At 43.2% G+C, this 19,193-nt stretch overlaps 2 protein-coding genes across 17 annotated transcripts in view; both read right to left on the bottom strand.

Annotated features, from left to right (window-relative positions):
- KIF1B (kinesin family member 1B) overlaps positions 1–4,395 on the bottom strand; it is an 80,450-nt gene extending 76,055 nt beyond the window's left edge. For all 14 annotated transcript variants that reach the window (XM_086860847.1, XM_086860856.1, XM_086860851.1 and 11 more), the window contains exon 1: positions 4,117–4,395. The gene's annotated coding sequence lies outside the window, so the exon portion shown is untranslated. The remainder of the gene's footprint in view (positions 1–4,116) is intronic.
- A 3,472-nt stretch (positions 4,396–7,867) lies between these two features.
- UBE4B (ubiquitination factor E4B) overlaps positions 7,868–19,193 on the bottom strand; it is a 36,322-nt gene continuing 24,996 nt past the window's right edge. For all 3 annotated transcript variants that reach the window (XM_086860372.1, XM_086860371.1, XM_086860373.1), the window contains 11 exons: positions 17,267–17,366; positions 16,414–16,541; positions 15,951–16,049; positions 15,352–15,587; positions 14,554–14,680; positions 14,119–14,263; positions 12,910–13,044; positions 12,343–12,534; positions 9,969–10,143; positions 9,402–9,548; positions 7,868–9,160 (listed from right to left, as the gene is read on the bottom strand). In XM_086860372.1, the coding sequence (XP_086716498.1) occupies positions 9,102–9,160; positions 9,402–9,548; positions 9,969–10,143; positions 12,343–12,534; positions 12,910–13,044; positions 14,119–14,263; positions 14,554–14,680; positions 15,352–15,587; positions 15,951–16,049; positions 16,414–16,541; positions 17,267–17,366 (1,543 nt within the window). In that variant the 3' untranslated portion in view covers positions 7,868–9,101. The remainder of the gene's footprint in view (positions 9,161–9,401; positions 9,549–9,968; positions 10,144–12,342; positions 12,535–12,909; positions 13,045–14,118; positions 14,264–14,553; positions 14,681–15,351; positions 15,588–15,950; positions 16,050–16,413; positions 16,542–17,266; positions 17,367–19,193) is intronic.

Raw genomic sequence — 19,193 nt, 5'->3', positions numbered from 1 at the left:
TTGTTCAAATCCTACCACATCTAAATGATGGAGCACTTTTGTTGCAGGAAACTATCCCTGACACCCACTATCCAAACTTCAAGGCATGTCTGAGACAGTGCTGGAATGCAGGGTTACAAAGATTGGTTTGTTTGTATTGGTGTCAACCAGCCTTTTCCATCAGAAGAAAGGTTTTCAGCTGGTCCACAACTGAGAAGTTAAATTTACTGCCACAGGAGATGGTCAGTACTGAAGTCTAACAGCCTCAAAAAGCAGTAACACTCAAAGACTAAATCCTACTAAAAAGCTCCTACCTTTGGCTAGGAAAGCTTCCATAGCACAGACACACAGAACCTGCATGACTAGAGTGAGAAAACATTATTTCTGTTTGATTTATCCTTATATCCTAAATATCTGCTATGGCCACTGCTGAAGAGAGGATTCAGGGTAGGATTAATCCTTAGTCTGACTCAATGCAGTCATTTCTATCTGGAACCTGACTGACCCTGGGCAGAACTCAACTCTGCTCAACCATGCACCCAGAAATCCTGACATCTTCCCTGGTTATCCATACACCACATACCCAGTGAAATGCTCATTTCAGGGCTGTGATCACAGAAGTACAAAACTTACTAGCAGGTCTAAAGCAGGAGCATTTTAGCTCTAAAGTTAAGTTCCACACTTGGTAAAAGTACTTATACATGCGTAATTCAGGTTATGACACATTTTCCCACAGTACAAGAAGTCTTTAATAAAACTGCAATACTTCATTAATGCCATCACATGGTAAGGGCAGAAATTAAATTACTCCCCCAAGTAGAAGCAATTTAAAGCATTTCTTATTTTTGCAGGTACCTGAGGTATCTCATCAGACTTGAAGAATGTCTTTAAGAGCAAGCCAACTGAAACTCAATGTCACTGGTACAGCAAACTGGTTGAGTAATGATTAATGAAACAGCCACACCACCAGCTCGGGGTTAGTGAGGAATTTTAAGAAGCTTCACTAAAATCTGGAACGTAGCATAGAGCAGGAAAGTACTGGGAATGAATTCACCTGATGTTCTGGGTTGTTCTAGGGACTGCTTCACTCCCTCCTGCCCAGAGGTGCCTTTGTGTGGAACAAAGTATCAAACACACAGCTTCCTTAAAACCTGCTTCCCCCCAGAACCCACCCTGGATTTTGGCTCTCCCTCCCTCCCAGGCCCCTGACACCAGAAACTGAGCCCTCACCTGAGAGCCAAGTGACGAGACACAACCCACAACTTTCGTACAACTGACCCTAAAGATTGCTGTTCCACACAGCCTCCTCTTTATGAAATACTATTTAATCATCTGTCAAGTTCACAGTGACACAATCTACTCTGCCAACGTCTTCTTAAAATATTGTTTATGAAATGTAGGGGGTTTGTTTTCCCTTCTTACTGTGGAGTCCCATAAAGAATTTTTTTCTGATGTTTTCATAAAAACACCTCTCAGAACACTGCATTAATTTCTGCAGATATATCTGGGAAGCTGGCAAACAGAGTGGGATGAAAGAATCATCTACTTTAAAATATATATACATATATATGTTCTCAAGTACCTCTAAACGTCATATTCACAATAAGAAAGCATGAAAATCACACCTCCAGAGACTCCATATGCACTAGCTAAATGACAGACTTGTTTGAAACACAACTGTGAAGAGACTCTCACAGAACAGATCACAAAATCACCTGCAACACAAAAATTTAACTGCTGGACTTCTGCAGCTACCAATTTTTCCCAACCCTAACTTTTGTGCTGACAGGAAATTAAATCTGGTATAATTTGAAATCTCTTTTGTTCTCAACTCTGTGATTTTTCATAGCTAAAGTAAGCAAAACACCTACTGGTATTTGCAGATGGATTTCAGATGTTTTGAATATCAATTCACTATGCAAGTTTTAATTTTCATTAATAAGAAAATTAACCAAAACCAACTTAATTTGCCAAGCTTTCAATACATTCAAGCTGTTGGGAGTTTTGAGAGGTTTTTCCATTTACCAGTAACCTTAACTGGTCATAATAATTTATAAAGGCAGCATTGCCCTCCTCACACAGAATGGTAAAATAAGGCAAAATAAGCCCCAAGTTACACAGCATTACACATAATAAACTGCAACTGGCTTTTCAGGGTTCACATTTACCAGCAGTACCACTTCCTACCACAAAATGCTGACTACAGAGTGGAAACATAACTTGAAAAAGAGAAAATCAAAATATACAATACAGTCTGTGGTACAGATTTAGAAGAATCATATTCATAAAAGACTTTTTTTTTTGAATGTTCATTATAGGCTTAGAAGGCTGCCATCCATGCTAGAATGAATCATGTCCCTAATGTCTTGGAAGGAGCCTACTCGCTGTGTCTCTTTTAACATTCAGTCTGCCTGAACCCAGCCAGGAACCAAGAAGGGAGCTGAGCCTTGAGGTAATCTACCACTGGCTCCAAAACAGGTGCTAGAAGACATTCGAGTTGTTTAGAGAGTTTCATCAGCAAAAAGCAAATGCTACATTCTAGTTTTACACCTATTTGAAACTAAAGATACCCATCCTGTAAGTCACACAGTGAGATTTTAATATTAAAGAGTGTCATTAAAAAAATCATCTAAATATCTTGTCTGTTTATTGGTATTCAGGCTGACAAACCCAACTGGGTTGATGAATCACCCTTCACAGGCTCAACTAGATCTGGGCTTTCACAAAAATATTTGAATAAACATTAAGACTTGAATACTTGGATGTATTTGAAAGTTTTGGCAAACCAGTTTTTATGCAATGTCAAAATACAAACACATTGCTATTTATTTAAGTGAAGTTACAACAGAAGAGGGATTTAGATTCAAATTATTATCTATACAAGCAGAGAAGTCTGCAGCAAGCTCAAAGTGGTTACAAAACAATGTTCAAAATCTGTATCTCTGCATTCAAAAAAACCCACCCAAACTCATCACACATCACAAATAAAGAAGAATCACTTTTATTTAAGATAACCAGTCATATACCAGATAACTGTTATATCTGCATATCAAAGAATGTGCTAAACTTGAAACACAAAAAAGTGGTTTGTAACTGCATCAGCGCAAGAGCTCTGAGGAAATAAAACAAGGGCAGAGATTAGAACAGGGAAAGTCGGCAGAACAGCTGTTTGGGGCAGCGGGGGTTTCTGAGCAAGGGGCCCCCAGCAGAGCCAGTTTTAGGTGCCGCACGAAGCTCGGGCAGCGCTGACAGTGTGATCCCTCAGCTGAACTCGCACACGCTCTGCTATATCGAGACCAGGTGGAGATGCCAGATCGAGCAGCGCTGCAGAACTTGGCGAGGCACAGAAACCCGATCACATGCACACATGGCTATTTACCAACACCGGATTGTGCAACAGCAAAAAGAACCGAGCTAAAAAGGATCTGGAAGCAAAGAGAGATATCCTTCAGAACGCAGAATCTGCTATGAGCGCATTTACACTCCGGAAAGCAGACATAAATTCATCATCTGCTTCTGGCGAATTCTCCGCCGCAGGCGCTGCCCCCGTTCCGGCGATGCCCCGGAGCGCCAGGCCCGGCCCCGCCGCCCCCCGCCCGGGCTCCGGGATTGCCGCCTCATCCTCCCAACATGGCGGGCCCGGCCCGCCGAGAGCCCCGGGCCCCTCCCGAGCGGCGCCCGCCGCACCGGCCCGGCCCGGCCCGGCCCGGCCGCCAGCGCCGACAAGGGCGCGGAGCGCGGCCTCGGGCAAGTCGGGGAGCGGCTGCCGGGGAAAAAAGAAAGAAGGAGAGGAAGGGAAGGGAAGAAAGGGAAGCGATGGGAGGAAGGGAGGGAGGGAAGCGTCCCGGGGGACGAGGAGATGGCATCGGGCAGATGGCAAGGCCGAGCGCGGCCCCACGCCCTTGCGCCGCTGCCCTGACAGCTCCAGGATATCCAATGCTATGCATCCATCCATCCATCCATCCGTCCGTCCGTCCGTCCATCCGCCCCCGCTCCCGGCCTCAGCCCTCCGCGGGGCCCCAGAGACGAACAAGGCGGCATCGCCGCCTCCCCCTCCGCATTACAGCATCACCCACCCACCCCCGCCCCGCTCCGGGGCCCTGCTGGCGCAGCGGCCCCTCAGCGCAGCCCCCTCACCTGGCGCGGGCTGTCCGCGGGACGCGGGCGCTGCGGGGTCAGCAGCCGGCGCGGCAGCGCAGCGAGAAAAACCCGGCCATCCCCATCGCCGCCTCCAGCGAGGCCGGGAGACCCCCCCGCTGCCGGGAATGGAGCGGGAAGGGCGAGGGAGGGGAGAAAGGGGAGGGAGGAGAGCGAGGCCGCGCCGGGAGGAACGGGCGCCGCGCTCGCCCCAGCGCCGCTCCCGCACTGCCGGAGCGCGCGCCCGCCCCGCGGGGGGAGCGCCCCCGGCTCCGCCAATCGCCGCGCGCCGCCCCGCCCCCTCCGCACAGTCCGCCAATGGCGCGCCGCGGAGCCCGCGTGTGCCCGCCCCCGCCCTGTCAATCACAGCCGGCTGCGCCGCCAGCGCCCCCTGACGGTTCCCGGCCGCAGCGGCACCGCCCTGAGAACCGAGCCCTGCGCCGCGCCGGCGCGCGGAGGCGGGGCCTCGCCAGCTCCAGCCAATCAGAACCCGCGATGCAAATCACGCCTACGCCCTCGGAGCCAATGGGAAGCGGCGGCCCCGCCCCCCGCGCTGGGACCGGGCGGGACCGGCGGGCGCTGCTCCCGCTCCGGGCTCCGCGCGCTCCCGGCTCCCGCTCGCTGCCAGCCCGCGCCATTCCCATCCTATACAGGCCTAGGGGCGGTGGGATTAGGAATCCTTCCTCCCTCCCTTCAGAACGTTTCTTGCGCAGCCCGAGTCATATTTATGGACCGTATAATGTATTTTTAAACCTCATAATGTATTAAATTTAGTCGATTAACTCTCATACTTTCAATAATTTAATGCATATTCTCATAGTAAAATTTTATTTTGGTGGCTTTAAGTTCCTCCTTATTAGTAATTTGGTAATTTCTGCTGTTAGAAACTGGTTTGTGTTTAAGCTTATACGCACTTTAAAGAAAATCTGTTACATGAAACGCCTTAATTACATATATTGCATACACCATCATATACAAACTGGATTTAAGGTGTTGAGAACATTCAGGACCTGAGATTTCTAGTTTCAGAACAAGGTTTATTTCTGTTGGCAGCCTCCTGGCTATAAGCTATGTTCATCTCCGCCGTGTCCTTTCTGTCCCCCTTAAGGTTCAGATTTTTGGCAGAATGAGTTATTTTTTACTTTGTTTGGTGAAAAGTGACTATTTCCCCTTGCCAGTCTCATCTGCAGCTACGGTAACAAATGCAGAAGCCCAACAGTACATGGCTGAACAGGAGGCTTAGAGAAATACTGCCACAGAAACAACAAATCAAAAAGAGATGGCTTTCCTATGTCCCAGAAAATAGCATTGTTTGAACTTTGAATACTTCCTGTTGATGGGACAGATGATTTAATGGTGGTTTTAGGGTGGTGTAACCATGTTAACTTCCACCTAGATCTATGGAGAATTAGGTCAGCTATTCTCTGAGAGTAAAAAGGCAAGAATGCTTCAAAAAAACTCAAACCAGTTTCAGAACCTCCGGCAAACTGGGTGCGTGCTGTAACCCCCCATGGCAATAGACACCGTGATTAATTAGACTTGAGCAAAGTTTGTGTGGTGTCTCCTAGGAACAGCAGCTCCTGCACCAGGCCAATGCCCAAGTTTGGGGAGTGCTCACAAGAGCAGCTCCCGCACGTTCATTCTGCCCCTGGCCACAGAGCCTTGACAAAACCTGCTGGGAACAGCCGGAGGATGCCAAGTGACATGATGGGAAACAGTAAAGTAATGAATGTAGCTATTTCTTGCATTTACTAGCAGAGAGGAAATTGGTTGCTGCCATCAGTGGGCTCCAGGCCCGAAGCAGGGGAGCCTGTGGGAATTGAGGGAGAGGGCAGGGCTGAGCTCAGGGAGAAGGGCACAGTGACACTGCGGCAGCGCTCCTGGGGCTGCTCGACTCCAGCTCTGACAGCCTGCTACCAACAGCATCAGCTGGCCTCGATGCCAGCAGGGAAGAGCTGCCAGAGATGTAAATTGGGCCATTACATAAGTATAAATTGTGATACAATAGAATCAATTGTCCTGAATTGTATTGCTACAGCATCAGCGCTTGCCCCAGGAGTTTCTCGTCTCTAGAGCTGCAGGACAAGGAGAGAGCAGTGACACACGATAAATGCCAAGGAAAGCTCACTTTGTAACAGTATGAGTTATCCAGTGCTGGGGTAAACCATTCCCTGCTCAGACATTTCCATTCTGCACACACACGGACGTGTCAAACGTAAATCCCTCCACTGATAGTTTCTGTGATCTCAAATACAAACCCTCTGTATTGCAGTGAGGTTACAGTTAGACTGGAAAAGGTAAATTTAGTGAGGGGAAAGGAAATCACCAAGAACTGCAGGTAGCATTAAATTAACTAAACTAAGAATTGTCACACAACCAATATACTTTTGTGGGAGATTGATTTTTAATCCAGCTTCAGCTTTGCTTTTCAGTCACTCAAATGTCCACAATCCACCGAAGGTCAGGGGGGGTTTGATACACTTTTGTGGCCAGACCCAATAGAACAGCACTTTCAGTAGCTTGTATTAAAATACATTTCATTGTTCTGTTCACAAACGCAGAATTTGGGTGAACACTTGTCTGAGCCCACACTTTTGAAATACTTGACACTAGTTGTCCAGATAAAATTGTTTTGGCCACTTATGTCAAGCCTTTGTGTCTTGTGCAATATCTGCATTGACATGTTTTCAAATGATAGATGTATGCCATAATTAGACAAAACATTTCAGTAATGCACTTTGCTATTTATATTCCTCAGGTCAGGGTCTGACACAATGGAAGAATAAATTCAGATTGTGAAGGGCACCCCAAACGTAAATATTTCTATTTCCTCCTGGCAAAACTCAAAACTATAGAATTTTCATTTTAAAATCATTTTATAGTCTGTCATAGAAGAAATAGATGATATTGACTTGCAGGAAAAAAACCATACTGTAAAGCCATAGTTTAATCATTCTCCAGTAAGAACACATATTCACTGCTGAATTTGTCTTTCATCAAAGAATGTGAACCCTGGAATGTTCATAGAGATTTCATGCAATCATCCTCAATAACGAGGGGACAGTTGAACATATAGAAGTTTATACAGAGAGAAATTATCTCTTCACTAAAGAAGAAAATCTCACACAGCTCAGCACAACATGCCCGAATCTGTGCTGGGTTTGGCTGCTTGACTGGCAGCCTGCAGGTGAAGGCAGAGCAGGCTTTGATCTGTGACTTGTTGAAGAAGGAAGAAGAGAGAGATTTGAATTTGTGGAAGCAGTGAAGGTTACAACTATAAAACCAACGAACAAAATTCTCTGTTGCAGCAGTCGATGCAGACAGAAGCTTTGGAATCTTCTCCCATCCTTGGAGGAAATAGACATTCATGCTGTAGGAGGAAGCACCACTAAAAAACCCACAAACAAATGAAAAAACCAGCCCACAACAGTACCTTGACATTTTATAATTTAGAGTTATTTGCACACCTAAAAGGTCAGTGCTGGATTCTATAGAACCTCACCAAATTCCCCCTGGAGCTGTCACCAGCTGGTACAGAGCTATGAAGAGGTGCTCAGCAGCACCTGCTCGGGAACATTCTTGAGTTTAAAGTATTACTGGTATCTGTGTGCACAGAAATTTTCCACATAATTCACTAAGTTATCTCCAGATCCTAACTCGCTATCAGCAAACCAGAACAAAGACACCCAATCATTTGAACTTTTTATATTTTCAGTGCCACTCTTACAAGAAAGACCAAGGAAACATTCTGTGCGAGTGTGTATCATTTATTGTAGTTCAAGAGAGTCAGGAATTGAACAGAAGACATGGCGAAAAACAAATAAAAGAAAAACAACCTTTTTTTTCCAACTTAATTTTAAAACACTGTGGTTTCAAATCCTTTTTAAAAAGGAAATTCAAGTATCATATGCAGGGGGCAGTAATATAAAAATGTTTGTGAATATTTTTTTATATTTTTTTTAAAAACGTAATTCTACATTTCCTGCACCCTTTCTGCTTTGGTAAGGCCAAGCCATGGATACAAATTGGTATGCAACATAAAAAATGACCCCTGCCCCAAACTGCAGCCTCCAAGGATAAAAGTATCTGCTCTCTGCGGACAAGCTCCAATGGCTCAGAACTGTCAGTTAGCATAGATCTGCAGCATTGAAAGAATGTATTTTATTTTTTTTTAAAGTCACTGAAATCCTGGTATTCCCAAGCATCTCATTCATGGCAGCTGTTTTAACGTATTTTTATCTCAAGGCTTTTCACAAGTACCAGAGCATCTTGATCAACATAAAGGAAAGGGACATCTCAAGGAAAGGAAATTAAAATCCAGGTGTGAAGTCTTCGCTTTTTTGAAATTATCCTTGTGTCTAACACCAATTAAAAATCAAATAGGCAAATATGTGTAATATAAAAATACGATCCCAAGATGAACACTTTGTTGCAGGCACAGTTATCGCACAAAATATGTTCTTTTAAGGGCAGGGGAATGATTTTGATTTTCACAGGGTTTGTATTTTTTGCATTACAAAAGAAAAAGACAGCAGTGCAGGTTTGATGGGTGGAACAGAAAGAAAGAAAGGGAAAGAGAAAAAAGTTACTTTAGCAGCAAAATGTCCAAGGTTCTAACCACAATCAAATTAACGGATATCTGGCGGTAAAAAACAAGGTTGAAGGGATGCTGCCCTGATCCATTCGTCTTTGCTAAAATAATTCAGCTGTAAAAACTCCAAAATGTGACATAGTGAAGGACAGTTTTGTAACATAAGTAACTTCCTAGCTTGTCCTCCATGTTATTGACCATCGTTATCACTTAAATATATGTACAAGAATGAAGCTGCTTTTCTCCTCGTCCTCATGCTCCCGGTGCCTCCTGCAAGTGAGCGCCGTGAGCGTGCCACTCCCACCAACAGCTCCCAGGGGTGGCTGCTCCACTCCTGCCACAACAGCCCACGCCCTGCTCTGCCCATTGGTGGTGGCCTGCACTGCAAGGGATTTTAATGGTCATTCTGCTTATCTCTCATCCAGGCTTGGATTTGTTCTTTAAGTTCTGGCACTGGAAGGTAAAAAAAAAAAAGAAAAAGAGAGAGAAAAAAGAATGATTAAATTGGTAATTGTACTATAAACAAGCCCCTCGTGACCAATAGCCATTTCTCATTTATGTACCACGATGTTTTTCAGCCCAGTAGTTACAAAGGCAAAGGTGTGAGGGTTTTTTCCCCCCAGAAAAAGAGAAAGCAGAGGCCTCAGCACTGTGCTCTGAAATCACAGAGCTGTCCCCAGCCCTGCCACGGTACCTGGTTCCAGCATGTTTTCCGTCAGCGTCTGCCGGTTGAAAGGGTCAGTGGAGGAGTTGAGCAGGTGCCTCAGGATGATGGACCTGTCCATGATCGTTCCCGAGGGCAGGCGCACGGGGTCGGTCATCAGAGTGTCCATCAGGGGATCTGGGGGCACAAGGGTCTCCTGATCAAAGTGAGGAAACAGCTACAGATTCTACCTGCTCAAAGCCCAGAGTGCAGAACCAGTGCTCAGGGTCCCCAGCACGCTGCTAAAGTTATGCAAAAAGGTTAAATGGACATAAATCTTGACAGCACTTTTCCCTTTCTGACCTGGGACTAAGCATTCACTACTGTCACCCTGTTTTCAGTTGGGGCTGTTACTGTTTTCAAGTAGATGTAAGCAAAGCGTGGCTGGGACTGGACAGTACAATCCCAGGGAAAACTAAAGCAACTCTTAGCTCTGTATTTACTTAACTACATCATTGAAATAGAGCAAGATTCAAGGCTTCATAAACAATAAATAGTTTCCATTAACATATGAAATCAATGTAACAAACCAAATCCCTCTCTCCTAGTTCCACTTGCCTCTGAATTCATCCGGAGCATCGCTGTAATCAATCTCTGCACGGGCGTTCTTGGCAACAATTTCCTCCACTTTCTCTGCCAGCAGTTTGAATTTCTCTATTGCTATGGTAGACTTGATTCCAGCCTTCCTCATCTTGGAGATAACCTCCTCAAAGAGCTCTTTACTGTAGGACCTCTACAGGCAAAGCATAAAAAGACAACTTTGCTGAGTTGCAGTATTCCTACATGCCATAAAAACAGTAAAGATATTTAATGCATTTTTAAAATGGCAGAAGGAGGGATCAATGAAACCTCAACCTTACATCAAAGCAAACAGTATGTAGGTAGCATTCATCTAGCATCAAAATGTCAGCATTGGGGTAGACTTAGGATTTTTTTAACCAATCATCACCACTGTAGAACTATTAGGGATCAAAAAAGAAAAAGGTAACATCACCTAAATAAAATGAGGAAGATGCTCAGAGAAGCTGACTACATTAGAACTGTTCTTATACAAAACATCTGTCTCACCATTCTCCTGTCTGTATTCTTGTTCTCACAAGTCTTGGCTGAAAATATAGCATAAAATGAGTTTTTAATTTTTTTTTTTTAATATTTCTTAACTTCTCTGATAATATGCAAGGCAGTACTGGGAAAGGAGCGATTCTTTCTTCTAATCCAAACAAAAACTAACAAAAAACCCACCCCAAGATGTTGCAAAAATAGTAAGACTGCTCAGATAGAGTGAATGCTGGAAATTTGCCACCTGGTGCAGAAGGAATATCCAGAGACGAAATGCAGCTGAAGCAAGCATTACTTTCATGTGAAAAAGAAAGTTAGGGAAGGACTTTTGTAGCTGTCTGTGTTTTACAGAGACACCATTTTCCTTCAAGTTCACAATGTCATGTTTTGACATAAACCTTTTAATAAAAAGTGTTATTTGCTTTACAGTGCAAGGCTGAATTATATGACAAAACAAAACACACTAAGTCTCACAGATTTCTATATCCCTTGGGATTTTTAAAGTGTTCAACACAGCCCCACTTCTTTCATCTGCACCACACTGCAGCAAGCAGTGCCTTTCAGCACACAGGACACACCGTGCCCACCCAAACGCCTTTCTCCTGCTCAGAGGGAACAGAACCATGGCAATGTGCCCAGGGCTCTATAAACATTTGCAGATTCCCTCTCCTGCGTGCTGGGATTTACAAATGGGACATCCCTCAAAATGCTTTACAGAGATCCCACCATGATCAAGCAACTTTTTGTTTGTTTTGTTTTTTCTCCCACTACCAGTAGCCATTAACCAACCACACATTTCCTTGGTGTTTCTTTCCTGTCACTGACAGTTTCCAAGGGACTGGTCACTCCCCCCACTCCTTTTGGATGAAGGGCCACTTTGTTAATTAAGCTTTTTGCCAGTTCTCACACCCGCAGGCTTCTTTCTTTTGAATCCCTACATCAGTCTGTGCATTTGCTATGGCTGGCATGGATGAATGATGGATAACATTCTCACTTTCATCAATACTGAACAGCATAAAAATATTCATTATACACATGCAAACACATAAGGTCTGTTTCAGATGAGTTACTGGTATTATCTGCAATTACCAGAATTTAAATAACTACACAAAAACGATCTTGAGCTACCCCAATGCTGCTGCTTCACTAGACATGCAAACAGCTTCATGTGCTGGAAACCACTAGGATATCAAGTAGCTGCTGTTGTCTTCCCCTCTACACTTTAAGAAGTTTGTATTATAAGCCAAGGCCAAGGACAGATGTGACTCAGTAGTTTGACAACTTTACAAGAACACAGAGCTGAGCAATAGCTTATCTTGCTCTGAATATTACCACCAGGAGTTCAAAGGTGTCGTTAATCGGCTCATACGTGCTGTGCTTTGTCACTTTATTACACAGGCATTTAATAAAGTGATTGCAGAGGGAACACAATTTGGAAACTGTTAATCTAGAGAATGAACTTTGATTTGTTGAAGGAGGCTCTTGGTCCCAGCTCTGCCTGTTTCAATGAGGAAGGGGGAAGGAGTCAAAACTCTGCCTCAGATCTCCCACTTGCAAAGGAACAAAGTATTTCTGCTAATTTACAACAAGGCTGTAGGCAACAAGCACAGCCTGCTCAGGAAATTCCCTATGTTTGTGAAGTGCTATGGATATTTATGTATGTTTACAGGTTTGCAAAGCACTGGGAACACCCATCTACAAAGAGCAGACAGAATACGAACAGAGATGATCTGCTGAAAGAAAACAAACTGCAGGGATGGAAGGCAAACTGGCTGGCAGCACACAAGCAAGATGAGACATTTCTAGAATGTTCTGCAAAGTCCTGCCTGTCCACAGAGCTATTGCCCTTTTCCTTCATCCTTCTGGAGCTCACCTGATCATCAGCAATTGCTTTAGCAAAGCGAGCACAATCCAGCTGCAGATAAATGTCAGTCAGTTGGTCCAACAGCTTCTTTGGTTCAAACCCATATTTCTCTGGGTTTTCAACTTTCAGGTCACGGCACTTGGGGCCACACAGCTGCTGTAAGTTAAAGTTCAACATAGCAGCCAGCCGTGGTCCAAGTTCCTACAAAAGCAAAGTAAAACACAGATCATTGTGTGAAGGCAGTGATAAAGAAGATTATTGCTAGAGTTGCACACAGCAAGATTAGGATTTATTAACTAATAAAATTTTCATTTGGTAGGCTTGCAGGAAGTGTCTGTTCTTTATGCATGTTTGCCATTAAAAAATGTCATGCAAACAGTTTCTGTCTGGGAGGATCACACCATGTCAGTGACTCAGGTAATGCTCTCATCATCAAATAACATCAACAGCAATTAGATTTTAATGAGTTGGAGAAAGGGGAGGAGAAAGGAGACTAAGCGCTACCAAACATTTCCAGGTCATTATCCAGAGATGTTAGAGAAGCAGGGAACCAGCTTAAATCTGAGCAGGACTTACAGGTCTGAGAAAAGGCTTTTGGACCTGCTTGGTAAGGATATGGAACATATCAACAGTTTCTGTTGCCAGGGCAAGATATGAACGGGACACGCGCTCATCCTGAGCCAGCTGCGACTGCCGGGCCTGCTGCTGATCCTGCAAAATAAACACAGCGTGCTTACAAGCCCATGGAATTTCCTACACCATCACTCATTAAAACCTCACAGCCACAATGCTAAGGGGATCTAGACAAAAGGAAGACAGTAATTCAAATACAGATGCGGGACATCTTCTAATCTAAGGTACAGCTGCTCACTTATATTACCTAGTACTAATGTCTGCATCAATTTTCCAGAATTCTGCAACACTAAGAATGAATGCAAACAGCATAACAAGCCCCCGTGGTTATTGAGTTTGTTTACATCTTCTAACTGCTCCTCACAGCTGCAGAACTGGGTTATGCTTCCTTTCCATCCAAATGCCAAAACTTGAAAACCAGCTTGGGATCTGAGAGTCAAATGAAGTTCTCTCTAATTCTCTCTAATTTATGCACCATCATAAATAATAAACACCCCAGTGGAACAATCTGTAGGTGATGCACCAGCTCATTGTGTAACTACAGTAATGGCTTTACCTTGCTGGTAGGCAGAGACAGGAAGAAAGGCTTCAGAAGAGCAAACCAGAATATGTTTAACAAACAAGATCTTTAGAGCTCTTCCTTTTGTACTTTTTAAAAATCAATAACCTTAAAATAGAAATACCTGACATTGGTGGGTCAACACACAATTTTTTGTTTAATCAGGCCAAGCTCTGAGGTACAGGACTATAATTGTCTGCATTGAATCTAGCAAGGAGCAGTGCATTAGCAGAATAAAAGCTTCTATTCCTTGAAGTCAATTCAACTGGCGAGCATCTTCCCAAACCTCCTTCAGGAAGGCTAAAGTCTCGGTTTCTCCACTTAGAATTAAGTGCATAGTAATTTGAAACTTTCTACTATTTCTACTTCACACCACTCTCTTTGCCAGCCACAACATAACTAGGCAGAATGGTGTTTTTTCCAGAATGTCATCCAGAGTGGCCATGGCTATACTGGCAGCAAGAAAAAGCATCGAGAACTGCTTCTCACAAGCAGCTCCTTGGTGCTGCCCCTTATAAAAAAGTTTTTTTAATGGTCTTGTATTGAAGAATTAAAAATAAGTAAAGGGCACTTTGAAAAACAGCTCTGTTCACCCTGGGCAGCAGGTCCCATTGCTCTTTATTCTTCATCTCCTCTTGCACTTCATGGATACGTTTTAGGGACTCCAGACTCTCGTCCAGCAAGAAAGTTGTGTCATTTATCAGCATGTTGATGTAGCGAACAAACTGCTTCCCAGAGCTGAAAACATCGAAACACAGGTATCACGGCAGAGCAGGTGGGTGTGCAGAGCAGACTGCAACCCCAGCAACTCCTGCACTGTTTATTTCCAACAACGATCCCATTCCCCAAGCCAAGCTGATTGTGGTGTCCAGAACTCAGTTTAGAACACTCCAGTTCCACTGGAAGGGGATGCCACGTGAGATACAAGAGAAAGCAGCATCACCCAGTCCCAATGGCAGAGACCTCCTCAGGCCCCTGCCCAAGCAGCCTGCACGACAGGGAGCTGCCTGAGACAACCTCTTACTCACTTGAACTCTTCCATAAATGTACCATGGTGAGCTATGTTCTGCCAGAGGCTTTTGAAAATGGTGCTGATGTGGTAGCGGATTGTAAACTTGTCATAGAACTCGCTCGTGGCTCCGGTATGTTCCACATCTGGAAAAGAGAACAGATCCCAGAACCTTCCCACCAGGATTCACTGGCAACACAACTCTCCCTACTGCCTCCAATGTGATGAGCTTCAAGCACCCAGAGAAGCTTGAAGAGATGAAATTCTATTCCCGTTCAGAAATTTCCATTAGAATAAGTGCACTATAAATTTTCTAATCTAAATCCAACCTCATTTCCGAAGAGAAACTCCCAGAAATCAAAATATTCTGTCTAAAATCTCACTAAGAAACCCTACAAAAATACTTGGTTTTGTTATCAAGCAAAACACCCAAATCTACAGGACCAGCAAAACTACAACAAGAAGTTTTAAAATCCCAATATTCCTTTAGAGGCAAAGCAAAGAAAAAGGTTTAATTCTGGAATCTAAAGCCCACAAAAGCAATTGTCACATCGATTCACACTGCTGGACTTGTCAGTGCACAACAGCTTGTGAAAGGACTGGAATTCCCAAGGCTCCATCTAATGCTATTTCCCCCAATTCCTGAGCAATAAAGCCTCATCTTCACAAGACTCAAGATCTATCAGGGGCTTTTTGGTGTGTTGGGCTTTTATTGTTTTGGTTTGTTTGGGATTTTTTTAATAGTTACAACAGCTAACAGATCCTTTGGCCTTAGAATACTATTGTGCACTCAGTGAGCTACAGACAAAGCACTTACCTGTGTAAAACTTCATCAAGGAGGGAACTAACAATTTAGTGGAGAGAGGGTGATTCTCAATCATTTCAAAGAACTTCTGTGTCCGGGGCTGAACAGCAGGATTTGTCATGAACATGACTTCCACCAGCTTGGCTACTAAATAAGGATTTCGAATGTAGTTCTGGTTGCACAGCATCACAACAAGGAACATCACTATGTCCTGAGTACAGGGCTCATACAGCACCTGAGGAGCATATCTGGAAACAGGAAAACTAAATGAAAAAAACCAACCCTAATGTCCTACTTCTAAACTATGGCTTTTAAAAAAATATTATTCTAGTGATGATTTAACATATCACAAGATCAAAAGGTCTCACTGCAAACCATAAAGAAAATTCCTGGGGAGAGAACCAAAAAACTTTCTTCCAAGAAAAATCTAGGTTAGAAGGGACTGTGGAGCCATCAATGCATTATAGCTGCCATGCCACTACCTTATTATATAATCAGAATATTAACTGCAGATAGTTAGAAAACCACTTTTGCACCCTCAGTTTATACATATGCCACCTCCCAAAGGACAAGTCATAGTACAAGTTTCCTTCAAATAGAATTTTACTTACTGTACAATAAAAAATAAAAATTCAGCAACATCTTCCACGTAAAACTCTGGCAATGATGCAAATACTTTTGGAACCTCAGGAGTTAAAGGCAATTTTACACTGTGAAACAGAAGAGACAACAAACAGGACAGTAAACCAGCAGGATTAAGCAGAAAGGGTCATGTGCTCACTTATGGAATTCTTCCATGGGATCCCTTTACAAGAATCTTTAGATTTTTATATTTTTGGAACTCCATGTCAGTACTCCAAGGGTACCAAACATACCTGAGGGAGCCCCCCAAACCCAAGCTGACATTAAACTCTGAATAACAAACATATTCCATGCAAGGATCTATGTCACCAACCACATAACAATGCAGACACTGTAAGCAAAAATAATTCCAGAACTGCTAAATTCAGTGAGCAATCTAACATGATCTGAAATATCTTTGATACAACTTACACAGATTAACCTGACACTCACTTGGGATAGGCAGGGTCAAGAATGCGAAGCATCAGCTGGATCACCATGCCATAGAAATTCAGGCATCTCCTGAGGAAGTTTTCATCCAGCAAACCAGCATCTGCACAAGCCTTGCACCTCACCAGTTTCTGCAGAACATGCACACAAAAACTAATCCAGGGCAAGACAGCATAAAGGAATGTGAAGCCTCTTCAAGATAATATCAATAATAATATATCTGTGAATCATGACAATAATACAGTGGTCTCTTCTTACAATACACTCTCATTTCAAGAAAATAAGGCACACAAGCCCCAACATAGCAAGTAAAATAGAATTTAAGAGTTGCATGGACAGATGTGCCTTTCACAAGCTTTATGGGAACAATGAAAGAAGTAACAAACATATCAAAGTGGGAAAATGTGTGATTAAAGCCATTTTGGTGCTACAGCTCAGAAAATTTGTGCCAGTTTCTATGAGGAAGATCTAAGCAGAATGGGCCTTCAAAAAAAAGAGCACCTCATCTCTTACTCATCTTTGCAGGAATTCTGTGTGAGATCTGTGACTTGGGAGTTCCTATTTGTGCACAGACTGTGCACACACAGCTACTCCTGAACAAAGCACAGTCCCTTTGCTTGGTCTCTCTCCAGTTAAGAAACACAGAATTTCATTTTTGGTGTTACTTTGAATCTTAAATTGTCACTGATGTTATATTCTATAATGACCACCATCCAGTGCAGCACTCCCAGGGGTAAGAGTTTCAAACCCACCATTTTCAAGCAGTGTAAGAGAGAAGTTGTTAAACATTAGGGCACAAAGTCAACACACACACAGCCACAGAAGCTTTTAGCTGAGAACTGAATCACTTACAAACCTTAAGCTGTGTCTTGCAGCGTTTCAGCATCTCTCGATGTCTGGTGGCCAGAGGAGAATCCTTCCACTGACTTTCATTGTTCTTTAAATCTTCAACAGTCCTGAAAACCAGATGCAGGAACTGGTTATCATGACAGAGGGGAAATGTGCTGCCAGCACAAGGCATTTCACTGACTTATCTGCTAAAAACCACGGAAATACAGCAAAGTGGGGAAAAAACTGATCCTTTTCAAAGAAATTACCCATCATCATAACAAGAGAAATAAGTTGCTTTTGTAAATGCAAACTGAACATCTGTGTAGCCAGAACTCAGAGGCACCTCATACACCAGCTCCAACACCCATGGCTGTCAGCCACACCAGAGGGATGAAACACAAGGGCTCTATCCTGCTTAACAAACAAATTTTCTCCACTATATTGGAAAAAAAAAAAAAAAATTGTATTTTTCTACACTGAAGAAGTCTATGGTCACTCTAAAGGAAGGTTAAAAGGATGCCATGAAAACTAAACCTTCACACAAGGAAAGGCTGGTTTACTTAATGAGACAGAGTTCATTCATCTGCTAGTATCAAAAAGGAAACTGGAAGACAAAATCAGCTAAGGAAGAAAAAGGTGAAAGTCTTGCAGAAAGTTTTGCTAGAAACAAGAAAGTTGCAGGTCTATATCCTGCATATCTTCCTCCTTTCTACTATTGCAAATGATTTCTTTGAGTTTTATTCTACACTTCCCATGCTGCACTCCCAAGAACACTCAGGCTTGTAGAGGAGTTCAGTCAATAGTCCATAGTCTCCCTGTCAGTGCAAGGACCAGAAGATCAAGGGGGTTGATATTCCTCCCCTTCCTTATCCATCTTCTTACACTGCCCCACAGAAAAGAGAACTTAAATGTACATTACACACATCATTTGCATTAAAAAAATTCTACATATTCACATATCTTAATCCTTTTCAGGAAGTGCAGCTGATTAGAACAAAATTCATACACTGAACTGCGTGTATACAGTTCCTTTTCATCCCTTCTCTAAACAGCAATTCTCTTCCACATCAATCTCTGCCTACAGCAGACAAATATCCAGTGTAATTTATTTACTAACAAGATCTAAAGATGTTTCCAATGTTGCAAGCAACCAAGCAGTTCATGGAAAATGCTGAAGCCCAAGCTCCTAAGCTGTCAGTAAAGCCAAGAGCTCTTCACTCTGCACTGCTGGATGGGGACTGCTGCATCAGCAACTCCTGTGAAACAATTCTAAATAAGGAAAAAGCAGCAATTCCTTTTTCAAGCCAACATATGGCTTTTTTACAAGTAATCCACAGGCTGTTTATGGGAAAATAGATATACTGACTCTTCCTGCTCTGCTCTCTGCTGCTTCCTAGGTTCTTGGCCTGCATATGCTTTAAAAATTACATCATTTCAGATGGAGTCCAAAAATCCTGTAACGAACTCATGGCATTACTGCCAAGGAACATTTACCAAAATGCAATGAGTGAAATTATAAACAATGGAAAATACTGATGATACAAAAATCTGTTCTAATTTTAACAGAGTATTCTTCAAGGTTTAGCAACTGTATAAGTCTATTTGAGTTTATGCCAAGAGAAATGGAAAACAGGAGTATCCTCATGTTAACACCAGAATGTATTTATCATTTTTAAGACACTAAACCATATGCTGAATTACATGTAGAGAACAATATTTTGAGTTCACTGCTGAAGGCTTCTTTCCCCCGTCCCAAGAGTATGAAAAATTCTCCTGCCTCAGAAGCTATGGGGAAAAAGGCAAATATCTTCTGGGATGTTCAAAACAGGCACAAATCCCAATGTCTTGTTTCTGAAGCCACAAGTCACCTGCACAGTGACCTGATTATCAGCCAGGTAATGCTGATCCAGCTCTGCCAGAGAGCCTGAGGCACTGATGCCCACGCCCCGCCA

The sequence above is a fragment of the Cyanistes caeruleus genome, chromosome 22 (genome assembly GCF_971803275.1).
Source record: "Cyanistes caeruleus chromosome 22, bCyaCae1.hap1.1, whole genome shotgun sequence".
Classification (NCBI taxonomy): domain Eukaryota; kingdom Metazoa; phylum Chordata; class Aves; order Passeriformes; family Paridae; genus Cyanistes; species Cyanistes caeruleus.
The sequence above is the reverse complement of the archived record's forward strand: the minus strand, read 5'-3'. Positions and strand labels throughout refer to the sequence as shown.